The sequence below is a fragment of the Apteryx mantelli genome, chromosome 1, assembly GCF_036417845.1.
Source record: "Apteryx mantelli isolate bAptMan1 chromosome 1, bAptMan1.hap1, whole genome shotgun sequence".
Taxonomy (NCBI): domain Eukaryota; kingdom Metazoa; phylum Chordata; class Aves; order Apterygiformes; family Apterygidae; genus Apteryx; species Apteryx mantelli.
Genome location: NC_089978.1, coordinates 163,502,026 through 163,523,633, shown reverse-complemented (window position 1 = coordinate 163,523,633; position 21,608 = coordinate 163,502,026). Strand labels below are relative to the sequence as shown.

Sequence of the window (21,608 nt, the reverse complement as noted above, 5' to 3'; positions counted from 1 at the left end):
AACCTAAAATATTACTTCAAAGGACACAATAGGCAGCTAAATTGCTAGGGAAAAGGCTCTTAAGTTTGAGAATTAAATGTCAGAGGAGGTTTTGGAAGCATCTGCAAGTGAGAGCTTCCACATGAACCTGAAATCACTGCCAGGGGAAGTCTGCCCAGAGCACAACCCTTCTTTTTATTATTTCTATCTTAATCTATATGAAGTAATTGTATATTATTAAAATATCACAGTCAACATAAGATAAATTTGTATTAGCAGTAGATGCTTTAATTTTTCTTATCCTGAATAAGAAAGAAACATATCCACTGGCCAATTTGTAAATAACCTTGCTTTCTCACCCCTCCAAAGAGCGCCTTGGCCTTTCTCTTTCTTCTTCATCTTCTTACCCCTGTGGGCTTTTGGTTATGTTATTTCCTGACAGCATATCTAAAGCCAAGTTAAAATATGGTGCCTGCAATAGGTAGCCATATTTGTTAAGCTGCTACATACACTGTTGTCTTATTGTATCTGCTCAGGATACCCTATTTGACCAGGTTATGCTGTGTAAGATCCTCAGACCAACTTCAGGAGTTGGGATTAGGTGATAGTTCTTCACAGTGTGCATTTCTACATCTGTTGGATGGTGTTAAGATGCTCTAAAAGGCTAGCTGGGTGCATGATCTCTCCTTATCCTAGTGTTACAATATGGAGCAGAGTGATTAATGATTTGGTTTACAGTAGAGCTGGCATCTCTCTCTCCTTCAGTGGCTTTGCATTTCCTTCCCTCCCCCTCAACATGTAGTCTCACAAAGGTGTGGACATCCTGCAAGGCAGGTGGCCCTGTGGGCATGGTGATACATAGCCACCTTTCTTTGGACACAGCCAGAACTGTCCTTCCCCTGCTTGTCCGATTTCCCAGCTGTGCGGTGGACCGCACTCACCCCTGCAGTGAATTGTTTGGCCAGTCTTCAGGCTGGGTTTGTACTTAGGAGTTTGAATGTTTGTATGTCAGCACTTCTTCCCAGGGCAGTTTTGTATGCAACATCCAAGATGTTAATAGCAGCAGAAGCAATGTGCTTCAGAGGATTGTCCACAGCTTTGTTCCTCAGACTGGAAATGCTCCTCCCTGGAGAGAGAGCCAGCAACACTATCTGGCATTGTCTTTCTGCTAGCATATCCCTTGCTTTGTTTGTTTCCCCTGAAGAGCTAGTTTTCTCATACAGACTTGCAGGAACACTGGTAGCTTCTGCTGCTGCCACTACATTGAGGCCAGCTGGGCACAAGCAAGGCTTGCACTAGCAGTCGGAGGCTAATGGCATGGTCAACATGCTGGAAGCCATGTTTGTGGGTTCTGCAGTGATCCTGGCAATGTGTTTTTTATGGATCTCATTGGACCTGTCTGATGTCAGGTTAGGAAAGTGCCCTGGAAATACTGTAATAGCTTCATTAACAGTCTCTTCCCATACCTCAGAGTTGCTGACATGCCAAAAATCACTAGCCAAACTCACCAAAATACATCCTGAAAGGTCTTGGACCAACTGGCTTAGGGATGCTATTTGTGGAGCTGGTATGATGATCCTGCAGGGCGAATCCTGCTGTTGCTTATGTTGGGTCAGAACTAAAGAGCACTGCCTACTTGCCTCTGACTGCAGAGACTCTAGTGCAGAGAAGGTCTTACTGAAGCCCCAGTGAGAGAGATCAGTGAAGAAAAGGGAAGAGCTAGATCAATTCAGGTTGGCATTGAGGCCTGACTGTGCAGGGTGGAGGATTTACCCTTGGGATAGGTTGCATAGTGCAGTGTATATGGAGCATGGCAAGGGAGAGGCACATAACTTGGACCTGCAGCTGGCATATGCTCAAACCTATTGCACGCTATCAGTTTGTGAGCATGCACTGGTAGGTGCCCCTTCCCACGTGGACATAAGGATGTCTGAAAGGGGGTAGGGAAGAGATCAGCTGTCACCAGAGCAGCTTATGGATCAGTTGTTGCTCTGGCGCTGCTTGGATACTTGGATGCTGATACTATTTTTTGTATTGCTTATGGACTACAGGTGAACATGATAAAAATTCCACCAAACCTAAGCCATGCAGAGAGCTTCCGGGAATCAGCTCACTGCTGCTTTGTTTTTCTGGAAAATCATCTGTGGTGGAGGAAGTTCCACAAGATTCATCTTATGATTTGGGGGGGTTGTTTCCTCCTCCTTAAATGTGGCTGCGTACACAAGTCTTGACCCATGAAGAAAAATTGAAAAAAAACTGATGCATTTTCACTGGCTTTTTCAGGAGGATGGGGAAGGGGAGGGAAGATTTCTTATCTGTAAAACTTGGATTTCCCAATGTTTTGCCAAGCGAGATCTTTTCCTCTGCCTATGACCCTCACATCCATTTCCTGGCTAAATGTTCCTATTGCAGTGGTCTTGTTCCCATCAGGTTACCCTTTTGGACACTTTGCCACCTTTGAGAGCCTTACTGTTCCTATCTCTGTCAGAAAAGTCTTGTCCTTTCTCTGTACTGTCCCTTTTAAGGGTGAACTTTTTTTTTTTTTGCTTCACTTTGCCTCACTGTTCTGAACAAATATGTTCACTGATAACAAAGTAAACACAGATACCTCTTGCTTCCCTCCAGAAATGTGGAGGCACTCCCAAGGCTTAGGTGCATACGCAAGAACCTCTTTTGGCCAAGAGACTCTTTGAGTCTCTTGGTTTCGCTTCTCCCTGTCCACCATACCCTGCATCATTTCCATGTCATTGGAGTCTTCTGGAGCTTCCTCATAGTATGCTTGGTCCTGCAGAAGCCCAGGGGCACTCATTACTGGTAGCCATAAACTATTTTGGAAAATGGATTAAAAATCCCATGTCACAATAGAGACTATTTTACACCTGTGGTGTCCAGGCTGAGCCCAGAGCCTAGCAGGAACAACTGGCATTTTAGATGTGTGCTGAGGGAGCGATGTGGGAGGCTAACAGGGCTCTCCAAAACTGCTGGATATGGGGTAAGACTGCCACCTCCAAGTGACTGGTTTGGTGGGATATGGGGGGAGGTCAGAGAATTACTCCCTGGGGGCAGGCAGGAGGGGGCGTGCTTCCAGTACGGCACAATGAAAGTGGGAGGAAAGATGAACAGAGCAGCAGGGAGAGAGAGACACTGTTGTAATTACAGCATCTTTTCACTGACACCTTGTCTAGTGCCTGTATATTGTGGTTTTTCAGCATACCCCAAGCAAAGAAAAAGATAACACCATTTGGCTAGAGAAAGAGGAGGAAAGAAATTAATGTGAAAAGGTGAACTGCCAGAAGAGGTAAGGTGAATCAGCAGCAGAAGGAAATATTTCTGCTAGGATAAGTCAAGTGAAAGGAATGGATCTCTTACAATTGCTAGGCAGGGAGTGCAGTTTTCACAAAATCACTGTTGAGACTGGCACCAACTCTCCCTCTTGTGGACATTCCTCTATATTTTGTGCAGTGCCTTGCAGCTGCTGATGCTGCTAAAACAGCCTTAAACCTCTGATGGTTTTATTGTAAACTGTAATGAGTTGGTTGGATGAGATGACTCTTAATAACTCATGTATTAAATGTCTCTCTGAATTAGGCCAAGACACGAGGCTAATAGGCAAAGCCAGCCCCTGGAGTTCCCTGGCATTAGGTTCATCGCTCAGCAGACAAGGGGGGCCGTTTCTGTCAATAAAGCCAAACACCTGAAAGCAAGGCCAGTAGTCCTGAGTAGGAAGCAGATATCAGCTCAGTGACTTTCTACACACTCCCTGGATATCAGACTGGCTGGACTTGACTTTTCGTGCTCTCCTCTCAGGTTTCTCAAGTCAGTCTTAGAAAATTTCCACCTGAATTTCTGTCCAGCTCTCCTCCTTTCCCCAGAGACTCCCTCTTAGCTCAGGTTATGATCAGTGAGACTTTTGTAATATTATTTTTCTCAAAAAATGTCTGCTTGCTTTTTCTGGTCTATCATCTGCAGTCTCATTTCTCCTAACTATTTGGCTTTTCATCCTTGCATTGCTCCTTGCCTGTTTCTTTTTTTTCTGTGTGTGTGTGTGCGTGTGTGTGTGTGTGTGTGTGTGTGTGATTTGGACTTTTTCTGCCCCAGCAAACAGAGTAGGCTGGGTCTGTCCTGCAAGGGGGCCTAATGCACTGTTCACAGCTCTGTGAATTGCAGGTCTGCAAAAGTGCTAGGAAAAAAACCCCCGAACAAACAGCAGCCTTTCACTCAGGAGGACAATAAATCTAGTGTAATTTGGCTCTTGCTGTAAACTCACAGATAGAAAACCCTGGAAGAAGCTAACAACAAAACCCAGAGACTTAGCATGGAATTGCTTAGAGAAGAGAGCCGCCATGTGTGGCAAGGTCTCTGTTGCAGCAGATGAGGAAGGAAATGAAGGGGCTTCAAGCTAAGGCAGGCAATTTCCAGGCAGATGCTTCTGCAGACCAGCTGGATTCGACCAGCTGAGCCACCAGCACTGGAGCTCTTAGCTGAAGGAAGAAGATCAAAAAATAAAAACATGGTGTCCGGGGAAACTGCAATTAAAAAAGCACCAGAGGTAGGGATCCCTGCACCATACAGAGATCTTCCAGAGAAACGGAGCTCCATTTTTATTGCTTTTTTTAGAATGGACATGCCTTGAAGCAGTTTATGAAGGGTTAGAAAGTGATTAACAGATTTCTGTTTTCATTCATCGGTTAATCTGGTGCAGAGTCACAAAGTTAATAGGTTGTTTTTAACATCTTGTCCCAGTAAGACTGCAACCATGTTTGAAATAAGTTTTGGGGAGGGGAGCAAGTATAAGAGGATTAAAAAATTATAAACTCATGGAGAATTGCCTAAGGCTGTTAAACATAAAGATGCAAGTATATCCTTGGGAAGTCCCTTAGCCTCAAATTGCTGTGATGGAGTAGGATTGTTCTTGCTTCTTACACTCTTTTCCTGGGCATCTGCTTTTGGATGCTGTTGGAGGAAGAGGCTAGATGGTCTTTCAATTGTGCATGGATCTTGTGCATTTAAGATGCTTACAAGTGAGATTTCCCTACCTGGGTAGGTACCCTGCCTGGGACATCTGTATATGCAGCCTGAGACCCCAGACATCAGAGACGACTAGCCAACCTGAGTGATTAAGAGGGATGCTGTGTTGTACTCATACAATGGTTGTACAGGACCAGGGAGCTTAGCATAGGTGGCCTCTTCCAATACTTAGTTTGTTGGGCAGGGCTTGTGGCCACTATTGAACCCCACCACTGTGGCTGTCTTGCCAGCAGGACCCTAAAACAGGAGAGTGAAAAGATTTGTATGAATGGCAAGCATAGTAATGAAAACAAAATAAAATTGCAAGCAGGAAGATACAGGGGAAGAGATGCAAGACAGAGACCCCATCCCAGATTCAGTGGTAAATACTCTGCTGCTGTCGTCAGGCCATCCATGGGCCAGTGCCAGCATTGTGTTTAGGGTGTTCACTGCCACCCGGTGTTGATCTGCTTGAAGAAAGTGTTTATTTTTTGCTGAGTATTTTTTCCCAGCAGGACCAGTTTCCCTGAAGGTGTTCCCCGTAAGAGTGGCAGAGCACAGAAAACACTGCTGGATTAGGAACTGTTTAAATTGGTGCTGCTTCTTAAAAGGGAAAAAGACCTGATTTTTGCTCTGCTCCCTAAGGGAGGTATTAGAATGATAATGCAAAATGGGACCGTGAACTTTGAAAGTGGCCAACTTCAGCTGGAAGCAAGAATCTGTTGAAGCTCATTAAAAGGCACATGTAAGCATCAATACAAATTAGGGGTAGATCTTGGCTTCCCCATGGGCTCTCATCTTGCAGAAGCTCTGTGCTCTGTGGATTAGAGGCTGTTTTGCAGGTGAGGGGGAAAAGATGCTTATCTTTTTCTTCCCCTTTACCCCCACAAAACTCAGGCAAAGGGAAACCCTAATTTGCGCATGCCATGTCACTGGTTAGACAGTGCTGCCTTTCGTTTTAGAAGATGGCTTGATTTTTTATTTTTTTATTTTTGGACAGGGGCTGCCTATGTAAGTAGATCTGCCTCCCACTTCCCCCTGGCAGGATATATTGGTCCAGCTGTGTGAAAAACGGATCACAGAACTGATCCAGCTGTAAAATAAACTCACCAAAAGATAAATCGGATACCCTAAACCCAGATAAGTTCCTTGATCCAAATCATTTGAAGCCCTTATAAAGAGCTACACAAACATTATGGAGGGAGAGAGGCTATGCTGGCATTGACTCCAAATCCAACATAAAAATACACCATAGCACAGCCTCAGATTACATACTGGTAACTTGAGGTCCACTTGCTTGCTCCATGGTCCCGCTGGCACTGGGCAAGGCACTTTGTGGCTGTATCAGTCAATTTTACCATGCAGAGCTCATCTCTCCCACCCCTTCTTGGGATCCTGAGAGTCCACAACTGAGCTGTGCATTGTACCCTCATTAGTACCTCGTCCTCAAGGGGCTGCTCAGAGGTTAAGAAGTTTTCATTATTGAGAGAGTTTAATCAACAGTCAGGTAATGGCAGTTTGGTACAGACTCTGCATGTGTATGTGAGCCTGCAGAAGGACACTTGTTTACACAGTGGCTCAACTTTATCATCTCTGATTCCGCTCTCACTCTGGTCTCTGCTATGCTGAGTCTGCTGCTGCCTTTGCAGGAGCCTGGGGTGAGAGGGCTTGAGATCCGCTTCTGCTGCATCAGCCATGCCCAAAGCATGCCCAGCACCCCTCTGTCCCCAGCACCCTTGTTCCTGAGGCCCCATGAAGAGGTGGGTAAAGATCCTTTCTGGCATAAGTCATGGGGTGGGAACAACCCCTTTCTTCAGCTGCCTGGATTTCAGTCTAACCTTGTCATGAAATTTCAACCTCCGTCACACTGCAAGTGTCTCTGTTATGGCTCCCTACTCATAGCTCTGAGCTACAGAGTTTGGGGCGTCAGGCAGTTGCACAATATCATATGCATGCTGAACACTTGACATTTTTTACCATGCAGGTTTCTGTGATAACTTTCCTTTCTCTGTAGCCCTTGCATTTTCCAGTTGTTCCCCGGATTGTTCTAATTACAGTATTTTTTTTGGTGGTGAGGGATGAGGAAAGAATTCCCTGCTTGCTTTATTATTTCATGACTGCCTAGGAGTTTAGTCCACCTGAAGGGACAGCTATATGTCACAGTTACTTGGTGTCTTCCCACTGACTCCTAGAGATCTCCAGGTCTCCAAGCTCTATCCTAAAAATCATTTCTTCCCTTTTCTTCTGGGATGGGCAATGTGTTAAATGCTGCCTGCTGTTTTTTGGTCATACTCCTTCTTCCTTTAATTGAACTCACAGTTTCCCACAGAAATCCTCAGCTTTTTTGTGCTCTAGTTTTCCCAGCACTGCAGAAAAGGCTTGCATCCCCAGAGACAGCACACATGACTTTGGAGACATGTCACTTCTCCCTGTTGGCTTCTACATTAGAGCCTGAATATTCTAGTCCTGGACTGCACTGCTGCTTTCCTGTTTGTTCTTCCACTGAATCCAAGTACTGGCCTGCAATAAACCTCCTGCTTACCCAGGTAAATGTTACATCCAGCTTAAGTTCAGTGTTACATGCACTGTGCATCACAGTGTAGGAGCATACCTAGATTATTGCATGAAACTGTGGGTCTGTCATGCCAAAGCTCAGCATTAACCTGTGAACCATCTGAAGAAAGAAAACAACTGAGTTTTACTGTTGCCTGTCTGATAGTCTCCAAAGTCCAGATCCTGTGAGTACTGAAGAAAAGGAAAAGCTGCTTTTGACTTTATGGTGCAGGACCTGATCCCTGAAAGAATCCATGCCAAGATAGTGATAGGTGAGGTACATAGCACAATTCTGCGCAAATCCACAGCCCAAATCTTGTCCTGATGTTGAAATCTCTCCCTCCTGACCCTTCCTCTTCCTTTTTGGCAAGTGGCTCAGGTCCCCCCCCCCCCCCCCCCCCCCGCCAGCTGCTGAAATCTGTCAGTGTCCAGAAGCCCTGCCCTGCTGAGAACAGTGTTTAAGAGCCAGGGGAAGAGAAGGGAGAGCACAGAAGGGATTTGGCCACTGCCACCACCAATTACAGTTTTCCTTGTTTTCTGCTAGAGGCAGATGATATGTAATGCATAGGGTTTCATACAGTTTCTTATCTGATAGTCTTCAAAGGCCAGATCCTGCGTGCACTGAAGTCAATGGTACAGCCACAGCAAACCCAATGCCCTTGCATTGCAATGGCTGTAAGATCCAGTTGCTGTTGCATTTACATCTCTAGCTAGCCACTGCTGGTAGACCCAGCATCTTGTCTGTCTGCATGGACTGGGCTACAGGCTCCTAAAAGAAAGTGCAAATGGATTCCTTAGAAGAAGCTGTATATCACAAAAATGCCATAGAAACCAAAGCTGAGTTAATGAAGACCAATCCCGAGAGCTTGCAAAGGGCCTTTTCCCAGCATTATGCAATACATAATTATGTAATTTATAATTATGTAATATGCCCGGATTTTTCTGAGAACCAGCGTTCCCACTGACTGCTCCCCTGGCAGACAAGTGCGTATCATAATTACGCCATGATACACTTTATACAACAGCAGAGCTGGGGCAACAGCTATCACTCAGAGCCATAGAACTGTCAGCGGCTCTGATTTTTTTTTATTGTATTGTGGGGAAAGGGTTCATTAAATGAAAAAGTTTTCAGTCAAAAAAATCTGCTCACTCCTCTGAGCAGTTGTGATGTCTAAACAAACACAATAGTTTGGGTTGTTGCTTTTTGAGAAAAATGCACCTCTTTTGCAATATCTCTCCCATCATCTCCAACAGTATTTTTCATGAACATACTTCAAATGAAAAAATACGCATGATTTCTACTAGTGTCTCTTTCTTGCATACACCTTTTCCTACGTTCAGCAGTTCTGACTGCAAAGAAGACAGGGCTAGAAATCAGATATGTTATGTTAACTGCCAAGGAAATGTGAGGGACCATTGGGCTCTGGTATGCTCATTTTACTGGCTGTGGCTAAATTTCTCTCTTCACAATAGTGATATTCTAAGAAAATTTGAATGTGGCCAAAAAGACTTGGAAGTGATTCCTCCCTGTTGCTGGTCTGAAATTCCTACCATGCCTCCCAGCTCCTCCTGTGTGGCTGGGCCCCATATTAATGACCAACAAACAGCTGGTGTTTCTAAAACCATACCCCAGATCCAGTCCTTGCTCTTTGACTGGCACTGTTTGTGGACTTGAGTAAGTCTCATAACTTCTTTGATCTCTCATAAAAGGGGACAACAAGCAACATTTCCATTTGCAAAGTTGTTGTATGTTCTAAATTCATTAATGCCTATAGCACTTTGCCATCCGTTGAGGAAGAATCCATGAGAGGTGAAGTATTACATGATCGCTTCCATCGTTTTGCCTTAAATGATTCTTCCCTTGCCTGCTGTGCCCTTCAGGGGCAGGAGTGGGGGGTTGTCCTTTCCCAAAGGACAGTAGCTTTTAGTGACTTCCTGGGTTGAAACCAGTCCATGCAATCCCTAGGAAAGCCTGCTGTGGCTCTGCTGCTTTTCCATGGGGTTTTCCTATGCTCTCATCCCACTCTCTGGATTCTCTCCCACCCCATCAACCAGTGCTCAATAGCTGGGGGAAAGGAGCAGCCTCTTCCACCTGCCTTCAACTTGATGCAAAGCTACAGGCAAGTCTAAACAAACAGCTGAGGGCCCCGCTGCCCAAACATGTGGCTCTTTCAAGAAAAATAAACTGTCTTTATACAGCAAACTGAAAATAAGTACATTAAAGAAGTTCTACCATCTGTCACTGAACTGTGACAAGAATCCTGTGATGCTCCTGGCACTTGGATGTTGCAGTTCTACATTGTATGGAGATGCTCTCATTTCTCTGTAATTACTTTGAGGACGTTGATCCTGGCTAAGTGTTGGCTACTGACAAAACCTGCCTACTTGAACTTGCAATATCCTGGGTGCATTTCTGGGGCAAGGGAGAGATTTGTCTGCTTTCAGGTCTTGCAAATTGCTTGAGCCCCACTGTGTGATTGGAATTTGCAGAGGGGGGCCCCCAAGTTGTCAGCTGCCATCTGGAAAGCTGTGTGCCATTTGCCTTTGCTGGAGCATGACAACTGATCCAGCCGTGACAGCCCATGCCAGAAAGAAATCTGTTGCTTTGAGGGCTGTGATAGCGCATCCCCTTCCTCCTCCATCTGCCGTGGGGAAAGGCCTTCCCCCTGCAGCTCCCCTTGGAACTACTGCTGCAGTGGTTTTGTGGAGACGGAGATGGAGGAGTTTTGGATGTGGTCTCTCTTCCCCGTGGCTCTGTCGCCCGTGACCACTAGATGGTAGCAAGCCCTGGCCAACAGAGCCAGGCTTGGGCTGCTCAGTGGCTGTGGTGCTATGGTGCTCAGAGACGCCCGCCAGGGCCCAGGTAGCCAGGCCTAGGCAAGGATTAATTGTAGTCCATCTCGGAGACTTTGAAATGCTGTGAACGTGCCCACTTCGTGTCAGAGAGACCCTAGCATACTGCTGGGATGGATGATGCGGGAGGAGGGGGTGAAGTTTGATACAACTCTGCAGCTGAAAATATTAACGATGCATTTATGCTCATTTTGCTACATGCTATAGTGTTTAGTGTATCAGTGTGGATATCGTGTGGCCATTATTTAAAAAAGATTATTCAATCATCCAGAGCTTTTTAAAGGGGATGGCCAATATGTTGGCTTTCAGCAGTTTGAGTTTATCTAGATGATTATGTCTTTTGCAAGTGACAGCTTTTACCCAGAGGGGAAGAGGAGAGGGCTATAGATGCTAAAATGTTATGTCCTTTTTACAGATGCAGGACTGAGACATAGTCTGCTGTGCTATAAACCTTTTAGTATTTCTTTAGAATCTATTTATTTAAGCTCTAGGGGGAAGTGCTTATGATTTCATTTCATTACTATTTCACTTGTAAAAAAGAAAAAAAAGAAAAAGGAAAAAACAGTATGTAATCCCATACTCTTTTTAAGCCTTCTCACCATTTAACATTAACATCCATAAAGAAACTGTTGGCTCCACAGCCCTGGGGAAAGCTATAGAGAAAAGAGAGTTGACCAAATTTAAAATGAGTTATTATGGCAACTGAGTAATTTCAGCTTGGGTAGTATGACAAAATTCAGTGCAAAAGCATCAGGCTCTTGTGTACCAGGAGTATGCTTCTGTCATGTCTGAAATGTGTGTAAGACAGTAAGGTCGGTATTCAGGATCCTACCCAAGGCTGAGGCTGGAATGGTCCAGGTGCTTGTTTAATAGTATGAGTGCTTGAGGAGTGAGGCTGCAGGACTGTGATCTCTCTAGTCTCAGCCCTCAGCTGTGGAGAACAACATACAGGAATTAACTGGAGGAGTCCAAAACTCTTTTCCATCAGTTTAGCTTAGTTTGGATAGTGGGAAGTGCCATGGGGTTTACAAAAGTAAATCAGAATGAATCCTTGGCTCTGAAGTGTTTTGGATGTGGATTTCTGGATCTGAAGTTACCTGCTGTGTAGAGGAGAGAGAAAAGGAGGACTACAAGGTTACTAGTTGACTAGACTGACAAATACTTGCTAAATGTAATGGTCAAAATTCTCTTTATCTCTAGGCTTGGACACCAGCTAACACCTCTGTTCGGCTTCTCCCAACCTTCCTACCCAAGCTAGTCCCTTTAAAACTATGTGCTTCTGAGGGGCGTTAGGCTTTGTACCTAGGTCCTTGTAGGTACCTTCTTGCTATTGTACACAGGCACTTCTCTTTACTTGCAATGCTGGAGCAGAGAGATTGTTCCCATGTTGCAAAGGATGGATGGGGAGCAGAGGCAGTGATTTGCCCTAGGTTGTGCAGTGCTGTGGTAGGGACTGCGAGATTGAATACTGCTCTCCTGAGTCCCAGGAAGGTATCTTTATCTCTTGACTGACATTTCTCTCCTCTCAAGGCTTGCAACCTGTGCTCCCTGTCCGGAATTACGTTCACACTTCTGGACAACAGAGTTAACTGGGTTTTGTTATCGGGGTGCGCTGTGACTGCAGTCAGCTTTTGGCCTTGGAAAGGGTTAATCAATCCGTTGGTGTGCCAGGCCATTACTGGTTCTGAGGGAGGCTGGAGGAGAAAGGCTGGGAGGTGTCCCAGCAAGTACATGCATTCCCAACACCAATATTTGGCTTGACAGAGATAGCTAGAGACCTTAGCCCCTTACTGGGCTCTCACTGAACTGAGCCCTATCATGTCCTATTGTCTCTGGGACTGGATGGGTCAGCCCACTGGAAATTACCCTCCTGGCTCAGGTGCAGGTCTGTCAACTCCAGTATCCCATCTCAGTTGGTGGCTAATACTGGATATTTCCTGGAGAGGCAGGCAGAAGGACCTCAGCAGGCAGGTGCAGGGTAATTGGCTCCCATATAGTTTTCATCCCCTTCCTCCCTCCTGCAGAGGCTGGGGAGATGCTCAGGCCACTTTGTATATGATTAGCTCTTGAGGATGTCTCTTTTAACACTGAGTTTTTCTCTACAAGTTAATGGTGTGTGTTCCCAAAGGAGAAAAGGAAAATAAGATCAACAGGGAAAAGGAAAGGACTTTGAAGAGACTGAGCTGACACTACCAGATGGCCCAGCATCTCTTCCTGCCTGCCCTTGGCAGTGCAGGAGCAAGGGGAGGCGGGGGAGGCCTTGCAGATGACGGTGCTGTTCAGGAATCTCTTGCTGAATAGTCTGACTCTGTCTCTTGGGTCCTTGGGACAGGAACCCGGGACAGGCTCCTGGCACTGTGTTTAGGCAGTGCCCTTTCTGTCTAAAGCGGGACATGTGCCAGTCCAATGCGAAAAGCAGAAATTTTGCCAACAGTGGCACCCACAATAGCACCTGGCCCGAAATAGCTTCCTAGGAAAAAAAAGAGAGGCTGATTAGGTTAGACAAGCCTGAAAGAGAGCAAGATGTCCAGCTTGTGACTGACAGGTGTAGGTCTGTGAGGAGGGGATATAAATCCTGTGGGTGAGCTCACCAGCCACCCTTTGGGGAAAGGCTGCAGGTAGCACTCCGGGAAACAGTCTCCCCACATCTCCACCTCCCTTCAGCGAATCATGGGGCTCAGCGATCACGAATGGCAGCAAGTCCTGACCATCTGGGCAAAGGTGGAGTCCGACCTCGCAGGCCATGGGCATGCAGTTTTAATGAGGTAGGCAAGAAACCTAGGTCCTAAGAGCAAAGCTGAGAGCTTTTGATGAGAGACCAATGAAGGTATCTATTTAGTATTGAAGCTTGTGTTCATGTGTCTCTGTGTTCATTTTAACTGCCTGTTTACTTTGTTTTAGGGCAGTGGTTTTCCCATTGCTATGGTTTCTGGGTTAAAAATTACTCACTCTGTAAAGTGGCTGTGTTTCTGTCTTTCCATCTGTCCATGGGCACAGGAGCAGGCCTGCTTTCAAAAGATTGTGGGACTTTATTGCTCCCTTTGCGTAACCTGCTGTTAAAGCTCTGCTTTGGATCTTCATTGCCCAAGCACAGTGACAAGAAATACTGAAGTGAATTGTGTATCTTGGGCCTTCAGATGCTCTGCAGCAAAGCTTTGGGGAGGCAGGGAAGGAAAGGACGGGAAAAAAATCACGTCTATGACAAATTTCTTGGAATCTCCTGATTTCAATAAATTGACTGTGAATTACCTGAGTCTTTCTCTCTGCTCCCCTTACTGTCTCCTGGCAGAGCCCTGCCCATCCTATTCCTCCCTTTGGCCAGACCCCCTAGAAATCTGCACTGCAAAACTTGGGCACTAGCTGATGAGGAATTTGAGGTCTAGGTCTGAGGCACATCCTTCCCCCTGTTCCTCTTCTCTGTGATTCTGGAGTCAGAGTGGGAGCTGTGGTGAGATCCCCATCTGAGAGGACCCCTGGCTCCATGCTGTATTTGCACTCCTGATGTCCAGTGTGGGAAACACTGCGGGCAGAAGCTGCGAGACACAGAAATGCAGTCTGGAAGGGGTCTTGATGTCACAGAGGTTAGCGTCTTGGCTCAGAGCAGGAAACAATATGGGATTGACGCTGGATCCTAGCCTGTCCTTAAAGACCTGCAGGGATGGAGACTCATAGTCTCCTCACAAGACAAGTCATTTCAATGGTTTGCTCTTCTTACACATGAAGAGCTTTTCCTAATGTCCTGCCTAAGTCTCATTTGCTGGAGTTTAAGCCCGTGACTTTATGTCCTGGCCTTGCTTGACCCAGAGAGCAGTTTATTCCCTCGTGCGTTTCTGCAGCCTCTTACAGACATGCATTTCAATGTCCTTGAAGTCCTTCCCAATGGAAGGTCTCCAGAGTGGATTTTCATTACTAGGGTGTACCCTTCTTGAAGGCAGGAACAGTGGGATCTTCACCTGTTATTGCCTCTGGGATCCTTTGCTTTGTCTATCTGCTGACAGTCTCTATAGGTGGAATATAACACAAAACAAGCTCTTGTGCTGAATATAGATGCATTTTTGGTGTTTCCATTTTGCAGTTCTGTGGTATCTGAGTAAATGGTGTGTGGGCATTCTCTCATAGGTACTTTAAGGACACTGCCCAGATCTCTCCCTTAGTCTGTGCTCAGTACAATGTGCTAGAAGATGCGGATGCTGAGGAGAGAAGTGGGGATGTGGCATGCTGGAGTCTTGCTTGGGGGGTTTCCTATCTCAAGTACAGCTAAAGAGAGGAGCCCACATCACTTGACAAATCCATAGTCCATTCAAAGCCTTTTCAAACATGACCCAAAGCAGGGGGGCTGTTTTATTCATGTCCTTTATCATGGTCCAGTTCTACTGCAATTTGAAGGGAGGAAGGGAGGTAGGCAGCTGGGTGGCAACATGACAACTCTCCCCTCACGTGATTCAGAGTAGGTATGTTACACTGGCTAGAGGGGGCAGCAGGACCCTGAGCCCTCCTTGCCAGTCCACCTCCATTAGGTGGCTTCTTGGCTCTGGAGGTGCCACAAGACAGTGAAAACAATTTCTAGACCAAAAAGGTAATACTATTTTTCCTCCAAAGACGTCACAGCCCAGTGAGAGGCAGCCACAAGAAAAATGGCTGTCATGACATGCCAATAAAGCTGGTTGCAGTGGTCTGGACCCTATGATGTTTTAGTAGCACAGTAGAGAAGAAGAGACAGGTGTTGTGGGGCAGCGCGTAACATTAAATAAACAGGCGACACCAGCCTCCCCTGTGCCTTTGTGCTCTCCAGCCAACCCATGTCATTTCTTGTTCCCTCAAGGGAGTTCTGAGTGAGGAGAAAGGCAGGGAAAGCCCAACAAACTTCTCTTCATTTGGAAATGTCTCCACTTGTGCATTGTTAAAGGCCTGCTAGGTAGATGTCATATCTTGGGAATACGTTTAGAAAATATAGATTCAAATGGATGTGATCCAAAGGAAACAAAAACTACTCCTTGGAAGAATTTTCAAGAGTCTCAGGGGTATATCATCTTCTGCAGACATGATTCAGCCATAGCCAGACACGATGGAGGGAGATTTGTTAGAAATGCAGTATCTATCATAACTCCATCCCATTTCATGATGCAAAGTTTTGCTAACTCTTTCTTCTCCCTGAGTGGGAAACAACCTGTGCCAGGGAAAAATATAAAAAAAAAGGAAAGGTGTTCTCAGCACCTGGTAGAAGACAAAAAGCAATACAGAAATCCTTTGTTTTGATCCCACTGGAGACCTTTGAAATGAAAAGCTGTCAAAGACTGGTCAAGGCAGCTTGTATTTTCCATGTGCTTGAGATAGTTGTCTATGTAGCCTAATCTATAATTACATCATGAGATGGAGAGTCTGGCCATCATCCAAATGGCCACCTGTGTAGGAGGAATGTTTAGTTCAAGGTGAGATGCAACCTCTTGGATAATCCCAGCACCAGAAAACTTCTGAGTGCAGGAAAAGTGAGCGACCACTGCGCTGTGAGAGGAAGGCTGGTTTTGTGACTAAAGTCTTGGGCTCAAGAGCTGTAGACACTGCCTCAAGCAGCTTGGGTGAGCCATTTCATGGATACAGCCTCAGGCCCCTTCTGTAAAGACAGCCATTACTTTTGCCGGTGCTTCAACCAGTCAGATTATGCCCATCAGAGAGTATAATACCTGTTTGCAAATAAGCTTGCACAAGGGAGCTGATGTCTCAATACCTAATTATTTGACTGCTCTGAATAATCAGGACAGTCAGTGTCCCCTTCTCACCCTGATTCTAGGAGCCTGACAAAGAAGAAGAGTGAAATTTCCTACTAATTTGGTTGCCAATGGTGTCAGCATCCTGTCTTCTAGGAAATGCAGCAGGGACGAAGCAGGGGGGAAAAACACTAGCTTGGCTTTGGGCCACCCTTTCATCTTCCTGATTTCATTTCCATTTTGGAAACAAAGTGCCTACGTATAGCACTGAATGACATGGCACCAGCATGCCTGAAGGCCCTGTGCTCCTGTTATTCACTTGCTCTCAAGGACTCTTTGAGGTGCTAGAGTGCCCAACAGCAGAACCATAGTGCCAGCAGCTGGGCTTAGCTGGGGGATGGGAGAAAAGGGCAGGAACCAAGATCCTCTGTGTCTGTGTTCTCAAGGAAAGGGACACAGTAAGCTCTCCCACTGAGCTGATGTTCAAGCACACCTGAGTCCTGCAAGTGAGGGACACGAGGCTAGGGGCTGCTCCCCTTTTTGTGTGTGTGTGAGGAGCATCCAACACTCTCCTCTCCTGGTCAGTGCAGAGATGGGCTGAGAAGAGGGTCTTGGTGAGAGCATAGGGGATACAATACCTCACTGCAGGAGGATGGCAGGCTGGAGGAAGGACAGGTTGGCTTCTCAGTAATAGAGTGAGTGAAGAAAAGTGGTTTTGTTTTTCCTTTAGATAAATGCAAGAACTCACCTTTTGGTGCCCCAGCCAGCTTTGGTTCTTGCCTGTATCCTAATACAGTTGACATAACCCAAGGGATTGGTGCCAAAGAGTTAGAACAACTATAAAATAAAAAAGAAAAAAAAAAAGAAGAAAGGACACTTGCCCTGTCACTACAGATGGACACATTTAGGGCAGTGTCTCTCACAGGCAGAGGGAAAGGAAAAAGATAAGGATGGTTATATTAGACAGGACATATGTAAGAGGATGGGGCTGAACTAGATACAATAGTCAAAGGGAAGTGTCTCAGGTGCTTTTGCTCTGGAAGGCAAGGGGCATTTGATAATGATAAAAGGCAGCCTGGACAGAATAGTTAGAAAAGGAAAGTTTGCACACCCAGTGTCATCAGGTTATGGAACAACCTATCAGAGAAAGGATGAAAAACATTCAGAGTGGGAAGAAATGCTTGCCTAGCTGATATACATGCTGTGATTGTGAATAGTGACTATTTGGAAAAGATCTAAAGTTTCAGAGTTCCCAGGTAAGAGTAACCTCTACTAGCAGGGACTAGCTAAGAGCCTTCCTCAAGGATGGAAGCAGGTTATCACACATCTGCCTGTCAAAATACTCTGAAACACCTAGAGTAGCTGGACCTTGGCTCTGGTCCAGAGGGTAGCTCTTTCAGGTCTCACAAGTCCCCCTGCTTCTGTCTGCAGACTCTTTCATGACCATCCTGAGACCTTGGATCGCTTTGAAAAGTTCAAAGGTCTGACGACACCCGATCAGATGAAGGCCTCTGAAGATCTGAAGAAACATGGAGTTACTGTCCTTACCCAGCTGGGCAAAATCCTGAAGCAGAAGGGTAACCATGAGGCAGAGCTGAAACCCCTGGCTCAAAGCCATGCCACCAAGCACAAAATACCTGTCAAATATCTGGAGGTATGCAAAAGGGCTGGGAATCTTGGCGTCTGATGTCCAGTGAAAGCACGTAAGACAGCTTTATGAGAGTCGCACTTTTATTTACTGATGGCTAGTTGGACTTCAGTGAGTTCTCCCTCAAGTCAGTGGTTTCTGTGTACAGGTAGGAGGATGCATAGAAAGTACTCAGCTCATGGTATGTGAATCTCCAAGTTTAGACTTTCCATTCCAAACACCATATGCAGTCTGAGCAACCCTAGACAATAATAAACCAGCTCATGTGGCCTCTGTGTGCCTAAGAAATCACATTATATAAGAAAAGTCAGTGGCTGGACACAAGGGACATACAATTTTAGCGTAAGCTCTGGAGGATCCGTTGGAGACCAAGACCTACAAAACTAAGTGTTGTACAAACACAGGGCATGAAGCTACACCCTTAAGAGATGAGGCAGACAAAGAGTGGGAAGCACCATGGTCTACTCAAGGTCATGAAGCAGATCAGTGTCAGAGCTAGGAACAGAGCCCAGTTTCTTCTGCCCAGGCCAGGATCTTGCATGCTAGACCACACTGTCTCTCCAGAGACTGTGGGAAGGGCTACTGAATTAGCTTGGAGATATTTCAAGGATCTGCAACCTATTTCTCAGTATAGATTTTCTGAAAATAAACCTTGAGCGTCCCTTCTGTTTTTTTCTCTCTCTCCTTCCTCACAGTTCATTTCTGAAGTCATCATCAAGGTCATTGCCGAAAAGCACTCTGCAGACTTTGGGGCTGATTCCCAGGCTGCAATGAAGAAGGCCCTGGAGCTGTTCCGAAATGACATGGCCAGCAAGTACAAGGAGTTCGGTTTCCAGGGTTAGCACATACGCACAGCAGGACACCACATTGGAGGCCTGGCCTTGCATCTTAGAGTAGCTTCCCCAGCACTGTTTTGTACATCTCACAATTGGCCATCCAAGATGTGTGGGAATGCTTTGATGAGAGGCCAAGAATCACTGTAGGCAGCGCAGAGGCACTCAGAATAATGTCCATGATTAATCTTTGTCCTTTCCTGGCTTCATGTATACAAAAGAAATAATCTGTTTTCTTAGGAAAAATAATGTAAGAGGTTATCTGTGAGCTTCTGCCTATCCCTTTTCCTTTCCCCCTCCCCAAGACCCAGTCTCATTCGAGAGGGGAATGGCATGGCCAGATACGAAAGGATGTGAAGAAGCAAGAGGAGCACGGAGGACTGCAGGGGAATGAGAGGATGAAAGGTTGTCTCAAATGATGGGAAAGGGATGTCAGAATGGGAAGCAGGGACACAGTGTCCCATTCCCCATGCTTCCCCCAGCTGAGACTGTTAGCAGGTTGCTGTGGAGAGCTTTCAGCACAATCACTGGTGTTACCTCGCTTTGTGGGGGTGAGTGGAGCTAGTCAGTCTTCAGGGTCTGCCAGTTTGGCAACTTGCATTAGTTGCTAAACTCATGTTAGTAAAACTACCAAGAGTAGTACTCCCTGTGATCTGTAGGTTTATGGCAGCCACTGCTACGCATTTGAATTTCTGTTGCACTGGGAAGTAAATTATGTGTTTCTCAGTAAATAAAAATTTCTGCACCACTGTCTTGTGTTTGCTCCTTGCTTTGTAGGCATGCCTCAGCGAGAAGTGGGGGAGATGGAGAAAGAAGAAAAGGGCCAAATGGTATTTTGTGTACATATCTGTCTGCCAGTGCTGATACTGCGGTGCCAGTCCATGACGCGAACAGCACGTGGAATCTGTCTCACCCGGGTGACTCAGGACACCACATACGTACCGGTTATGTTTGCATATGGATGACAGTACCTCAGCTTTGGAGCTGATCTCAGATGTCAGCATGGGGTCATGACCTAGTTACTGGACTGAAATGCAAAACAGCAGTCTAGACCCAGCATCTCTGAGTTGTGGGAAGCACTCACTGACTGAAAGTCATGGCTACTGAGCTGAGAGGTCGTGGCCACGGAAAGACCATTTACTTCCTCTATGTGCTCTGTATTTTGTCTGTGCAAAAAAGGGAGCCTATCACTATGTTCTGCTTTCCAGTGAGAGCAGGTTTCTCAAGTAATGCAGAACATGGCAACAGAGCAGCACCGCGAGGTAGCACGTACAAGCAGCTTCAGGTCCCAGTAGCAGTCCAGCTGCTGAATGAGTGCTGCGCTCTCTCCAGACCACAAAAAGCAGGGCTGCTTAGCCCAGCAGGAGTCTTGCAACAGCAGCGTATACTGTGCTAAGAACCAAGCTTAGGTTTCCATACCATTTTGGAGTTTTGTTGGGGGTCTCGCTGAGGTGCATGTTGCACTGTGTTTACAGGTGTCAGTGCATATCCCACCACGGAGCTGAAGTGGTAGGTAGTCCGGCAAGGTGCCTGCCTTTTCCTGTCTTCTTCTCCCTACCCTTGTACCATGGTGGGGCAGAATTGACCTGATTTAACTGAGGTGTGAGGAAAGGCTGAGGGTCATACTGCGTCTAAGGCTGCCCAAGGGTTATTCAGAAATGACTGTAGCTTGAAAAGCGGTTTCAGGTGCTAAGCCTTGGCTAGCCAACTCCATGTGAATCGTGCAGTTTCTCTGGTTAGATCCAGCCTGAGGGGCAGTTACACCCCACAGAGAGCCCTGGGGTCCCCATTCCCTCCTCTCCCTCTGTCACCATCAGCCTGCTCAGGGCCTTGGCTGTGAGGGTGCTACAGTCTCTGCTGGCACACACACCCAAGCGGCCTCCCCGCAGAAAGTAAAGTGGATGAGCGGCTCGCTGTCTTTCTATATATTTGCCCAGGGGCAAGAGCATTTGTGGCAGTGTGGTGTCCCAATGCTGCGGTGGGATGTTGCAGAGGCAAGCAGCTTGGGCCTCACTAGGGGAAATGCATGAAGTCGACACTGTTGCTCTTTTCTGGTATGGCGAAGGTAATGCTCCTTATCTGATGGGGACACTGTGAGGGCAAGCACATGAAAGAAAAATGAGGTGCACAATTTTAGGAGCTACTAGTCAGGGCAGGTTCAAAGCATTCCCTGGTACACTTTGTGCAAAGGAAATGGAGGAGGAGCTGCCAGTGCCCGTAAAACTCTCACTCCTGAACTGGTATTTGTCTGCTGTGTTTTTGGTCAGGGCAAAGGACAAAACATTTCAGTCTCTGAGAGGAGAAGGAATGAATTCCTTCCCAGACAGATTATCTCTGATTTCATGCTCTTTATAAATCTATACTTTACCTCTGGGAGAGGGTCAAAAAGCATATGCTGTCACCTAGATGAAGTTTCAGCCAAATGATCCCTGTCTGAAGCAACTTGCTACTTCTGCCTCTAGTCTAGTTTGTCTGGAGGTGCCTGGCTTTGCAGGAAGGGCAGTCTATTTAATGAAGGTCTAGGATTACCTGCACAATAAGATTTCCTGCCAGTGACAGCAGCCTCTGCATTTGGATAAAAAGCTCTGCTATGGCAGCTGCTTCTGTCAGTCTGAGTGCGACTGCAGTCATCTCTAGATATTTTTATTTTGGGCCACATGGTGGAGGAGGGAGGGCTTACAAATATGTTGTGCCTAGCTACCGGTTATTAGGTACCTGGAATAAACTTTAGTCTTCTGGGAGCACTGCCCCTTTGCCCAGCCTGCCTTACTCCTCTGTCAGTGTACTAGGGGCCATCCTTAAACCTGTGCTGGTCAGACATGGGGCCTGAAAGGGCTGATGTAGGTGAACAGACTCAAAACATGGTGCTAAGTGAGATCTGTTACTTAACAAGAGCAAGCAAAGTGGCTGCTGTAGTTGTCTCTGGTTGTGCACACAGCACACTGAAGATGTGCAAGCACAGATGAACCAGCAAGTTCAGATACCAATAGCAGTGAAGCCAAAATCAGTGCAAGCTTTTAAGTTGGATGA

At 46.3% G+C, this 21,608-nt stretch overlaps 1 protein-coding gene across 7 annotated transcripts in view; it reads left to right on the top strand.

Annotated features, from left to right (window-relative positions):
• Window positions 1–19,329, top strand: part of RBFOX2 (RNA binding fox-1 homolog 2) — a 210,699-nt gene extending 191,370 nt beyond the window's left edge. For 4 of the 7 annotated variants that reach the window (XM_067309187.1, XM_067309177.1, XM_067309171.1 and 1 more), the window contains 2 exons: window positions 17,529–17,751; window positions 18,441–19,329. In XM_067309187.1, coding sequence (XP_067165288.1) covers window positions 17,529–17,751; window positions 18,441–18,587 — 370 coding nt within the window. In that variant the 3' untranslated portion in view covers window positions 18,588–19,329. Of the gene's footprint in view, window positions 1–17,528; window positions 17,801–18,440 lie in introns of those variants that run through there. The other 3 variants (XM_067309194.1, XM_067309249.1, XM_067309239.1) reach the window with 3 other exon arrangements.
• Window positions 19,330–21,608: the final 2,279 nt, after the last annotated feature.